Source organism: Dermochelys coriacea, chromosome 20 (genome assembly GCF_009764565.3).
Source record: "Dermochelys coriacea isolate rDerCor1 chromosome 20, rDerCor1.pri.v4, whole genome shotgun sequence".
Taxonomy (NCBI): domain Eukaryota; kingdom Metazoa; phylum Chordata; order Testudines; family Dermochelyidae; genus Dermochelys; species Dermochelys coriacea.
The window spans coordinates 17,651,203-17,663,406 of record NC_050087.2 but is presented as its reverse complement, the minus strand read 5'-3'; the positions used below and the strand labels follow the sequence as shown (position 1 = coordinate 17,663,406).

The 12,204-nt window shown below is 51.1% G+C and overlaps 1 protein-coding gene across 17 annotated transcripts in view; it reads left to right on the top strand.

Moving 5' to 3' along the window:
* The window catches only part of DNM2 (dynamin 2), a 65,078-nt gene that overhangs the window by 43,580 nt on the left and 9,294 nt on the right, over positions 1–12,204 (top strand). For 10 of the 17 annotated variants that reach the window (XM_043506340.1, XM_043506339.1, XM_038379302.2 and 7 more), the window contains 5 exons: positions 3,623–3,736; positions 8,689–8,798; positions 9,769–9,880; positions 11,255–11,419; positions 11,833–12,059. In XM_043506340.1, coding sequence (XP_043362275.1) covers positions 3,623–3,736; positions 8,689–8,798; positions 9,769–9,880; positions 11,255–11,419; positions 11,833–12,059 — 728 coding nt within the window. Of the gene's footprint in view, positions 1–140; positions 171–3,622; positions 3,737–8,688; positions 8,799–9,768; positions 9,881–11,254; positions 11,420–11,832; positions 12,060–12,204 lie in introns of all 17 variants that reach the window. The other 7 variants (XM_043506338.1, XM_043506337.1, XM_043506335.1 and 4 more) reach the window with 1 other exon arrangement.

The window sequence follows — 12,204 nt, the reverse complement described above, 5'->3', positions numbered from 1 at the left end:
GTCCTTTAAAACCAAATTCACTTCAAATTCAGATTTGTTTAAATGGGAATCAGAATCTCAAATTTAAGAGACCCTAAAAGGGAATGAATCTAAGGGGTGAAAACTTTAACCTGGTTTCCTTTTTGCTGTCTCAATTTCAGGGCTCCTTCCTTCCCTCCACCAGAAAATCTGTATGAGTTAAGTTTTAGCTCTAGCAGCCTGTGCCTGCCGATGCACTGAGCTTTGTGTGTGTGTAATATGTTTGCCTTTGTTGTGGCTTTTATGTCGGTAGCCACCTGAGCAGCTTTGACAATGAGAACAGCCTTAGTGTGATTTCCTTGACACTGGTTCCCAAGCAACATCTGGAACAATCATGGCATGAAATTGATGGCTTCTCTTGCTTCACACACTAATCCTGGCAGTAGAAGCTAATATGAACTAAAGTCCTGCCCTAGTCAGATTCTCAGCCACAGGTTCCTGGGACTCGTATCTCTGCTGCTGACAGGTGGCTCCTATATAAGCAATAGCAAAGAAATTCCGAGATCTAGCGTGTTCAACTCTTCTCCACATACCCACATGGGTCGCTTACCCCCCTCCAATCTATCCATTGGACTGATTTGAGTCAACCCTCTAGACATGAGCTGAAAGCTTTTTCCCTAGTGTCTGTGCATTACTAACCGGGATGGTGATACTAACGTGTGCAGAGCGCTTGGGTAGAGTGACCGTAGCCCTCGATGTTCCTGTGATCAACCCTGCTTGGACAATCGAAGCCTCTTGGTCCCTCTAAATATAGTCTATATGTGGATGACTTTAGTCCAGGCCTACGCCCGACTGCGGTGCAGTGTGTTCTGCTGGAAGCACAGAGTCTAGGCACTAAGTGATCATCCTATTGTGAGCTCTCTAAAAGAGGGTGAGGTTGCAAAGTAGAACGTGTTTCAAAAGAAGCTATTGAAGTCCAGTTCTTAGGATATTGTAACTATTGAATGTTGGGCCAGAGAACAGTTCTCCAGATTGTAATCTCTTGTGGGTTTACCATGCCTGTGGTGTTACTGCAGGATCTGATGCTTGTTAAATGGCTCTGTTTATAGCAGGCTTCTCATACTCACTCTTATTGGTTTTGCTGTTCATCATAAGTGGCTTCCCGGACAATCTTCCATCCTGGGGAGTTCAGCAGGCCAGAAATAGAAGATTTACTGGCATCTGGTAACCTTAATGTTAAGAGAGCTGATAAAGGCCATTTGGCCTGATCTAATGGAAACTAAAACCCAGGCTTGAGCAGTTGGGTCCCCTTGGCATCTGGAAATGGGTCATGCAAGTAAAAAGGACTAGCAGAAGACTAGCATCAGGTATCTGTGTGCCATAGTCTTTGGTATGGGCCAGTTGTATGTCGTTGGCTTTCACAGTAGTCATTTATGTTAAGACCCTGAGGTAGAGTTACAAGCATGTACGGTTACGCTGCAGACAAGACAGGGAAAGACTTTCCAGAGGCAAAGGAAGGGCGTCTGTTGTAATCAGACAGATCAGGAATAACCTGCAGCACTCTTCCCCCTCAGTAGCTATTCCACAACAACAGGGAAAGGGCCCAAAAGGCATGGAGCAACTCCTTCCTGATTTGAAACACCGAAAATTCTCACCTTGCCGAGTATTTTGGGGCAGGCTCTGCCATACCATTGTAGTCTCTAGTGCTACCGTCTATCATTGGAGTTGCACTGATCTAACAGGACACGACCTAGCCCTGTTTGGCTGAGCAGTGAGCTGCTTGTTAGCCCCAAGGCTTTTTTGGTACAAAACAAAATGGGATTGTCTGGAGAGTGGCACCAATGATGACTCTGGTTTCAGAGACTATTTTTCAGTGGCCCATCGGGGGCTGCCAAGACTTGCTTTTGTGGTGATCAGTTATGAAAAACTTCAACAAAGGCGAGGGATAGCAAAGACAAATGCTGGAATATCCAGACTGGAGACTTCTTTATACCATCGGCTGTTCTAGGGAACCCACTGCTGGGAGTTGCTCTCCGAAGTCCATTGCCTCTAGGACAAAACCCCTTGTTCTAGGACCAGATCCTTCCCTGGCTTCAGCGGAGCGAGCTGTGTTCAGAGCAGGGATGAATGTGGCTCAGTACATCTCTGAGCACTGGGATTATAGCAGCTGAGACTCAGGTTGTTCTTTTAGGTGGTCTCCAGCTACTTTTTTCCTCAGGGGAAAGACAAAGGGGAGAGAACAGTGCCTTAGTTGTTATCAAGAGCCTTTGCTGTGGAGGTGATGGTACATGCTATAGATTTACCAGTACTAGAGATCGCATGCAGCTGTAATTCGGCTTTCTCCTAATGCTGTGTGGGGGACAGGATGTTGGCCAGAAGTAGTCCCCTTCCGGTCCAAATTATGATCAAGATAAGCGTATGAATAGGATTATATGGCAGGGTGACCTCTGCTAGCAGATGACCTAGAAGGTCCTTTCCAGCCCTACGTAAGAGGGGTCTGAGTCACGCTGGCCTCTGTTTGCTCATCGTGTGACGGGAAACGCTTCTGCCTGCCCTGGAAAAGCCAGCTGCTGTGCAAGCCTTCAGACAATGCAGTGCTTCCTCCTCGTCTCATACCGTGCCGCTTGCGAAGCTGGGCTTGGGCAGTACTGCTTCCCTGTTGCTGGCCCTGGCTCCCGTTCTGCTGTTGCCATCCTATGCGTGTCACTCAGCACTGGCTTGGGGAGCCCCAGCCTTTCCGAAGGCCTTGCAGGAGTGATGGTTTCACAGGCTTTCTAGTGGGAAGTCTAGGGCAGCCTCGAAGGAAGCCGGATGTGCTTCCTGCTGTGAGTTAGTGCAGCTTGGGGAGCGGCTGGAGGGAGGGGAGATGCTCACCCCCCTGTTTGAACTGGCCATTCTCAAGGGGGGCGCAAGGTCATGTGGCCTCACTTTCTGCTCTGAAGGGGATGAGAGGAACAAATACCCTAATTCCTGGACTGGCTGTTCAGGGAGTCCATTGAGCCTGGCTTATTTCCAGAAAGCTCTTTGGTCCCCTGGGTGAGTAGCACCCGGGTAACCTATAAACTGCAGGCTCAGATCTTCCCTCTTCTCCCCTCCCCTCGATAATACTGCAGTGCCAATAATAAGTTGGATTTGAGTGCATCTGCTTTGCATTTCTGTGAGCCAGGCCGGCTGGCGGAATCACCAGGGGATAACTCTGCAGTGTTGTCTTGCTGTAGAGACGCTGTGGCCAGTGCCTCTCTGGTCTGGATTTCCCAAAGGGGCCCCTCCCCCTGCCTAGAGAGTTGTAATCTAGGAGTGAAGGCTGCTGAGATGGTCAAATATGCAGGCCTGTCCTATTACTCCTAGTAAAACCTGCTTTGGGCTCCTTGCTGGAAAAATGTGCCAGGCTCCCTTTGAGAAATGGGGCTGCTTCCCTGCCTACCACTGGTAGGTTTTCATGGGGCAGACACTACCCACAAACTCTCCTGCCAAGACTCGGAAGGAAAGTAGGGCCAGGGTTAATGATGAGCAGCAAATTAGAAGTCCCAGAGAGCCCCAGACCCCTCTGCTTTAGGCAGCTTAAAGTTGAGTGGGTGGCCAGAAAATAAGGATTCCAAGCTAGCCTGTAACCTATTTTCTCTCCCCTGCCCCACCGTTTTCCCACTCCTCTTGTTTCCTCCAGGTAATCCGCAGGGGCTGGCTGACGATTAACAACATCAGCATAATGAAAGGAGGCTCCAAGGAGTACTGGTTCGTGCTGACTGCAGAGTCTTTGTCCTGGTACAAAGATGAGGAGGTGCGTATTGGCTTGGCTGGTGACAGTAAAAGGTGGTGCTTGTGGTCAGCATCTGGCCTGGGGCATTCTGCCCTGCCGCTCTGCAGGTAGCGAATAGCCTCATGCCACTTCACCACCAGGAGCAGCTCATTCAGCTGCTGCTGGTGGAACCTGTTGGGTTGACTTGCAGCTTGTATGTCACTACAGAAACCCAGGGGGAGGGCAGGTTTTGGGCTGATCAGCCCCTGGATTCAAACCCTTGAACTGTAGCTGCATTATGGGAACATCTAGAAGAATGTGACTGAGCAGCCACTTCCTGGCACTTACCCTGGATTTGTCACTATGGCAGATCGTGAGTGTGGGTCCGACGCGCTTCGTAACAGCGTGTCCTGGGGCTGGTTGCTAAAGTAAAACGACTCTGTGTTCATTGTGAGCTTCCGGGGCTGTTACCAGTGACTGCTTTCCTGCCATCACTTTAGAACCCTGTTGTTGCCCTCTGAGCGAGGTGGGGGGCATGGCCACAGGACCCAGGCTGTGGTGGGGGCATGTGGGATTGGCAGAGCAGGGAGTTGGCAAATTCAACTGCCCGTGAAACCGAGGGGAACACGGGTTAGTCCCAAAAGATGCTTTGGCTCGTATCCTTCTCGTGAATTCAGTGTGGTAAAGTTTGGCTGACTCCCCTCAGGAATAGCTGGGGTGTGGGGAGCGTGGACATGCACTGGGCCCGAAGTCTTGGTTTGCTGGTTTTGAATCCATGGAAGGTTCTGCTGATGACCCCACTGGACTGTCCGTGATGCCCAGCCATCTCCCTGTGTGCTAAAGCTCACACAGGAATAAGACCCAGACTCCTTGTCACTGTATGGGCAGCCATTCTGAATCGGCAGGGACCCAGCCAGCACATTCCATGTCTCCAGACCCTCCAGGGAGCTGTCAGTTGTGTAAACAGCAGATAAGAAGTGAAGCTAGTGGGACTCTTACAAAAGGCAGCTGCCTTGGTTTAGTGGAGACCACGTCTAGTGGGGGCAGTGTATCACACACAGCAATGACTACCAGTGCCAAACAGAGCATCATAACCACGTCTCTACCCCATTGTCTCGGTGGTTCTTGTTTGATGTAACCAGCATTGCAAGAAGCTTCCAAAATCATTAGCCCCTTGGCTAGTAGCGAGAGCAGGGCCCCCCTCACCTCAGCTGAACCGATGTACACTGAAATACACAAGATTTCAGACCCGAAGGGGTACTGAGCCCCTAGGGAACTCTCTGCGGTACAAATCCAGTGTGTGCACATGTGCCCTAAACAAGGGAAATTTAAATAATCCAAGATGCAGAATTCTTCTGGTAAGTGCAGCTAGGGACATTGCAGAGTAGTTCAGAGAGATTTAGGAGGTTTTTTAATAACTAGTGTCTGTAGAATAGTCATTTGGGTTTAAACATTGCAGGGCTGTGCTGGTGCAAGAGAGCTAGAAAGGTACGGGAGGTCAAGTGAATTTCACCAAGTAAAAATCAGTGGGGGAATCCGCTTCATTGTTTGGTTCTAGCCTTACCTAAGGGAATTTGCTAGCTGGTGAGCGTGGGTCCAACATGCTTCATAATAGCCCCCAGTCCTGGGGCTGGCTGCTAAAGTAAAACCTCTTGGCATTCATTGCGACCTTATGGGGTTGTTACAACTAACAGTTTTCCAGACATAACTTCAGAACCCTGTTAACCTCGCAGTCTCGTGGGAGTTGGGAGCGCTTGGAGTAGTAGTCTATGCTGGGGAAGTGTCTGAAAATTCACCCTTGGCAGTATCCTCTCCACAGTCCCTCAGGAGGTTCTTATTAGGTTAGTAACCATGTGCTGAGGTGGTACCGAGTGCCTCCCGCATGCGGTTATTGGAGTGGACAGGGAGTGCCTTCAGGTTTAGACAAACGTGATCTGGGCTTGGCAGTAGCTGGCTACTGCCTAGTTGGGTGCTCTCAACAAAGGTGGCCCCTAGCGTGCCAGATCCCCTGAACTCAAGGCTGTTGGTTGTCTCTCCTGGTCCCTGGAGGAAGGGATAGTGGCGCTCGGAAGCGGAGGTGGCCATGTGTGGTGTGGGCAGGTAGCTGGGATGTTCAGAATGCAGTAGCCCGTCAGATCAGACGGATTTGCATCACTGCTCTGTGGGCGCAAAATTGCCATATTGTCTTCCTGCAGGCCCCTCGGCCAACTGGACGCAAGGAATTGTTACTGAACAACACCCGGCTCTTACTTAGTGCTTTTCAGAGGTCAGGATCACTGGCTCCATTGTACAGATGGGCAAACTGAGGCACAGGGAGGGAAGTGACTTGCCTACAGTCACCCAGCAGACCAGTGGCAGTGCTAGGAATAGAACCCAGATGTCCTGACTCCCCAGCCAGTACTCTGGCCACTAGGCCATGCGGCTTTTCTAACGCTCACTGAATCAGTCCCCATAGACCCCTGCTTTCTGCTTGGAAATTTAAAATGTATTATGTCAGTGTGGCAGATCTTGGTGAAAGCTGGTGCCTCTTTGGGCTAAGCCCTCTTGGCTAGGGAGATGGGGCCAGAGCTCCGAACAGAAGGGTCCGTCGTATCCTAGCCTGGGCTCCTCTCAACTGCAGGGGCTGGAAGAAGAGGAGGAGGCAGCGTCCCTTCTAAGCATCACTCTGTGTCTGGAACAGAGACGCCACACTCACATTTTCCAGCACTTCCACCCCCACAGTCTGAAACGGATATTTTCCCTCCCCATGTCACCCGTCTTGCAGCCAGGCTCCAGTGGCTTGGCATTGGCGCAGGGCTGGGTGGAGAGAGATGGACCAGGGGGCAGAAGAGAGATCATGAGCGGGAGGCTCTGGTTTCTGTGAACGTGCTGCTCAGAAAAGGAGATGTTAACAGAACTTTATTTCCCCATCTCACTGTACAGTTTAATATCAGCTCCAGGAGGCAGCCTCCTTACTCGAGGAAGACCCAAACATTCTGTGTTCTTGTCCTTTCTTCCAAGGAAGCTGCAAAAATTAACCTCTCCTTGCAGAGAGGCTGTAAATGTACATTAAAAAAACTTAAATCTACCTCCTAAAAGAGAAGGAAACATGTAGAACTGCTACATTTCATTCTAGCCTATTCCCCTACCCCCATCCCTGGCGGCCCGTTTCCTGTGGGGAGGCCTCTCTGGGGGCACTTGTCTGGCCCCTCTGCTGTGGGTAATGAGAACCAGCAGGCTGCAGATGAATGAGGCTCTGTATTCAGCAGGCACAAATTGCCTACCCCCCATGCCACTAGAAATGAGCTGCTGCTTGCAGAGAATTTCCAGAAACACCCAGCTGCTGCCGGAAAAGCACTTTTAAAAATAGCACCCGATAGACCTGGTCTAGGCAAATGCGAGGGAAAGCGTTTTAAATATGGAATAATAAAGCAACATGGGTTTAAACATCAATCCGACTAACCCATCTGTGACTGGAGTAGCCATGCAGCCATAAGAACTCATGCACCTGGTTAATTCTAGCTGATAAGAACAGTTAACGATAAACATTTGCTCCAAGGCTTACGGTAAACAAGGGCAAGCGAAGTCCCTAACGGCTGCATACGTTGCCTGCCTTACCTGGGTCTGCTGAGCTGCTCCTGGCTGCCGCTTTACCAAACCCAATCTAACCAATGTGCAGACTACTGTACACCTTTATAGCCTCCTGAACAGGTAGTCTGAACACTGGGCAGGCTGGGCTGGAATTGGTTTCAAACCTCCCATGGCATCCATGTTTTTTGTGGGTTGTTTTTTTTTTTTTTCTTTCCTTTTTCTCCCTCCCGGGTTTTTATAAGAGAAGCTGTTCGGTGAAAAGGATCCACTTTGTCTCGTCTGACGTGGCAAAGTCTGCAACCGAATCCAGTCTGGAAAAAAGTTGTGGGTTTTTCAGGAAATCATACGGAGGGGTGGGGGGTGGCTGTGGGGGGAGGGTTTAGGTTCATGGCCTCTCTACAAAGGAGAACGTCACTTTTGGGGCTGTGTGCGCGCAGCATCTGGAGACACAGGGCAGTTGGAGTTATAAACAATTCCAGATGTGGCGTTTCGGCAGCAAGACGGCTTGTGTGACTCAGTTGGGTGGCCCCTCACTTCACTGGCCCGTAGCCTGTTAAATAAGCGGTGTCCTTTGTGCCAGATTCCTAAAACCGCTTCTCCCCCCTCTCCAGGAAGGGGAGGGGGAAAGACACATGGACTGCGTTCATAAGCCCCTCGGAGGGCACTCACTCACGTTCCATTAGGCTGCCCATCCATCATACGGCTGTTGCAACACAAAATGGGTTTACAGCTGTGTTGCAGCTGGCATAAAGTCCCAGTACTACCCATGGGGCCTGTAGGGGACGGGATCCCCCTCCCAACAAATGTGGTCTCTCTTCTAGCACCTCCTTGGAGAAAGGTAATATTTATGTTGAAATGAACTAAGCCCAGTGCCCTTAGGACCATGTGGAGAAGTATCTGCATGACATTTCTAGTCTATGGTTAATAATTTAGACTCCGATGCTAGGGCTGGGGATTGTCAGCCTGGATCTAGAGAGCACTGCCTTGCAGAGCTGAGTGTCGCTGCACTTCGGTGGATATGAAGCATCAAAGTTTCCAAACTATTTGAGGTTAGGTTGGAACTTTCCCTGGAGGCAGGTTCTCCCATTACCGTCTCCTGTACAGTGGTGGTTCTGAAAGCAGCTAGTACTGGCCTCTGTCAGAGTCCAGATACTCAATGAGATGGGGCCCCTGGACTGAGCCAGTCTGGCAGTTCCTGTGAACACACCTAGTAGCTCAGCTGAAATGAGTCTGTGCCTCCAACGAGGCTTGCTGTGAGGTGGAGGGAATCAACCCCACTCTCTTCACTATGTGCCATGGGATGGATTCCTCTCCCCGTCCCCCCCACTGCAGTGCTTGTGGGGGTGTCGGAGAGTAATTAGCGCTGGGAGGAAACACTGCATGGGTCCCAGCTCCTGTTCATTCCTGCCCTTTCCCCCTTCCAGGAAAAGGAGAAGAAATACATGTTGCCCTTGGATAATCTGAAAATCCGGGATGTGGAGAAGGGCTTCATGTCAAACAAACACGTCTTTGCCATCTTCAACACTGAGCAAAGGTAGGGGGTGTGGAGACAGACACCCCTGGACAGACCTTGAGGCGTCTTTGACAGTATTTCCCAGACTCCTGACAGCTGAACCTGTCTGGGAAACAAAAGCAGTTATGCTGCCTACCCTTTAGACCCACCACAAGGGGAGACCTTGTCCCAAACAGCTGGGCACCCGGTGTAGATTGTACGTAGAGATGGCCGAGGAGATTCATGTCTGACGGCCCCTTTGTTATGTGCTCTTGGTGCTCCAAAGATCAACACAGTTAACTCGTCACTGGTGAATGGGACAACTCGTACCACTCCAGCAATCTCAGGCTCTCTCGAACTTGCAGCATTATTGCTGCATTGATTGTGCTTTGGAGGCTTCCTTTGTAACCATGATGATGAGAAACTTTCCCTCCCCCTCCAATTAAAGCAGCCGCTTTGGAGAGCCCACACCTCTCCCAGTTAGTTTTTTGAGCGAGTGCCCCACACTCTGGAAAAGGCTGCCCTAGCCCTTCTGAGCTTGGCAACGCTCGGATCACTTGCCATACTGGTTAATTAGACTCTGATTCTGTTTGGGGCATGGGCGCTCATCTTGAGGTGGGTGGCGTGCCGGGCTTAGCCAGGGGGAGCGCTCCCGGCGGGCAGAGTGTGGGGCTTAGCCTGTTGGGGGCGATGGACTTGGGTGTTTACTGTTGGAGGTGGGAGCAGCTGTGATCTAATGAGGATTATCCTAGGAGGAAGGAGAAGCTGCCAATATTTACACAGGCTTTCTGAAGGGATTTCAGACTTCCCAGTCTGGGGCCTTGCATTAGCACCATGTCTTGTCTAGACCTGCCTTGTAGGAAAGAGATCCTGCATGTGCCCGCTGGGATGGTGGATTCTGTCGGTGGCCTTGGGCTGCCTGGTCTAGGCCAACAGTCGAGATGGCCAGCTAGGCCATGATTGTGGAATTCCCTTCCTCTGATTTATATCCCTGCTGTTTCTTCGTGCCTAGGAATGTGTATAAAGATCTCCGTCAGATCGAGCTGGCCTGTGACTCCCAGGAAGATGTGGACAGCTGGAAAGCCTCCTTCCTCCGGGCTGGTGTTTATCCAGAGAAAGACCAAGTAAACATTCCCTTTGCCTTGATGATGATCTGGAACTGGCTGGGGTCTGTTGGGGGTGCCAGCTGTGAGGGCCAGTGTGGGGGCTGCCAGCAGTAGCAAGTACAGGAGTGTCAAAAATGGACTTATGGCATAGGTTCCCAACTCTGGCTTGTCCAGTATTGGGCATATGACGGTAATACCTAGAGGCCCTAGCGGAGATTAGGCCAGTTCAGAGGCATAGGAAGAGTGATTAACCTTGGAGCAGGCTCCCAGGGGAGGTGAACTCTCCCCCTCGTGATGTCTGCAGACCCAGCCTGGACGATGCTTTAGCGAAACACAAGTGACTGGAGTAACGGGGGAAGTTCTCTGGCCTGTGCTATTCCGGAAGCTGGGCCAGGTGATCGAATGGTCCCTTCTGGCCTTAAATGCTGTGAAAGCGCCAGGCTCCAAAGAACTTCCAGACAGAGCGGGTGGGGACACAGAGGTCAAGTGATTTGCCCAGGTTCACCCAGTAGGTCAGTGGCAGAACTGGGTTTAGAACCTAGGTCTCCTGAGTCCCAGTCCATGCGCCTACACAGCCTCTCCCATACCACCATGTCTCCTCGCCAATGGCAGACGTACCTCCTTTTCCTCTCGTTGGCAGTTCATTGCTGTGACTGCAGCCTCTGCTCTGGAGAGAGGAGGATGAAGGCCAAGATTATCAAAAGCGACGTGTGGGTTTTTTGGGGTGCCTCATTTAAGACCCCCTTAACAGGGCCTGACTTTTGCAAAGTGGTGAACTCCCTCTCTCTGAAAATCGGCCTGTTATAGTGTCAAGCTGGGATCCTGAACTTGCTAGTCACCCACCAAACTGAGCTCTCTGGGTGGGGGTGGGTATGTAGAGCACCTAGCCCAATGGGGCCCTCAGGATGCTACTGCAGTACAAATACTAGGTGAAAACAACAAGGAGTCCGGTGGCACCTCAAAGACTAACAGATTTATTTGGGCGTAAGATTTTGTGGGTAAAAAACCCACTTCAGATGCATGGAGTGAAAATTACAGATACAGGCATCTATATACTTAGTGTATATTGATGTCTGTATCTATAAATATACATCTGTAATTTTCACTCCATGCATCTGAAGAAGTGGGTTTTTTACCCACGAAAGCTTATGGCCAAATAAATCTGTTAGTCTTTGAGGTGCCACTGGACTCTTCGTTTTTGTGGATACAGACTAACACGGCCACCCCTCTGATACTAAATACTAGATGATGAACTAGGAAGGTCCGTGAAATTGGCACAGGTGCTATCGATGCATGTGATGCGCTCACCAGTTCTTAAGGGGGACACTGTCCACAGCTCCAAGCTGGGCGTCTGCAGAATCCCCGAGTGACTGACCCACTTTCCCCGGGCAGGTGGAGAATGAGGACGGGACCCAAGAGAACACCTTCTCCATGGACCCGCAACTGGAGCGCCAGGTGGAGACCATCCGCAACCTCGTCGACTCCTACGTGGGAATCATCAACAAGTCCATCCGAGACCTCATGCCAAAGACCATAATGCACCTCATGATAAACAATGTGAGTGGGTTGGGCCGGCTGGGGCTGCTGATCCGCATCACTGGGCACAGAGAGGCGCTGTCCTCACCATGGCCTGTTTGTTGGGGGGGGGGAGCCTCTGGGCTCGTCACTGTGGACACGACTCCTTTCAGCACCAGGGGTCAGATCAGTTGCACCAGATACTCCTATGCTGAGACATGTATTTTAATGACCGTTTGGTCCTTAACTCCCTGTCTTACCGAAATCAAGGGGTAAAGCGTGTCAGGCCAGACTCTGATTCCTGGCTTTGTCCCAGACTGTTACAGCAACCCAGTGACAGTGGCCTAGAATAACACCAGGAGACCTGACTCCTGGCTTTCCCTGCTCTACCCACTCGACTGTACTTGAGCTTAACTGCCGCCTGCATGTTGGTTCCCTTGCTCCCATCTCTGCAGACCAAGGATTTCATCCACTCAGAGCTGCTGGCCTACCTGTACTCGTCCGCAGACCAGAACAGCCTGATGGAGGAGTCGGCCGACCAGGCGCAGAGGAGGGACGACATGCTGCGGATGTACCATGCTCTGAAGGAAGCCTTGCACATCATCGGGGACATCAGCACCAGTACAGTCTCCACTCCGGTCCCGCCACCTGTAGATGACGCATGGCTGCAGAGTGGGAGCAGGTACAGCTAACTGGGGAGCAGGTGGCATGGGAGACCCTTGCCACGCTGCCTCTAAGTGAGGATGATGGCACTGGAAGGGGGAGGGGCAAGGGGCTATTTGTGGTGGGAATGGGGTTGAGGATGGATGGCCTAGTGGGTAAAGCCC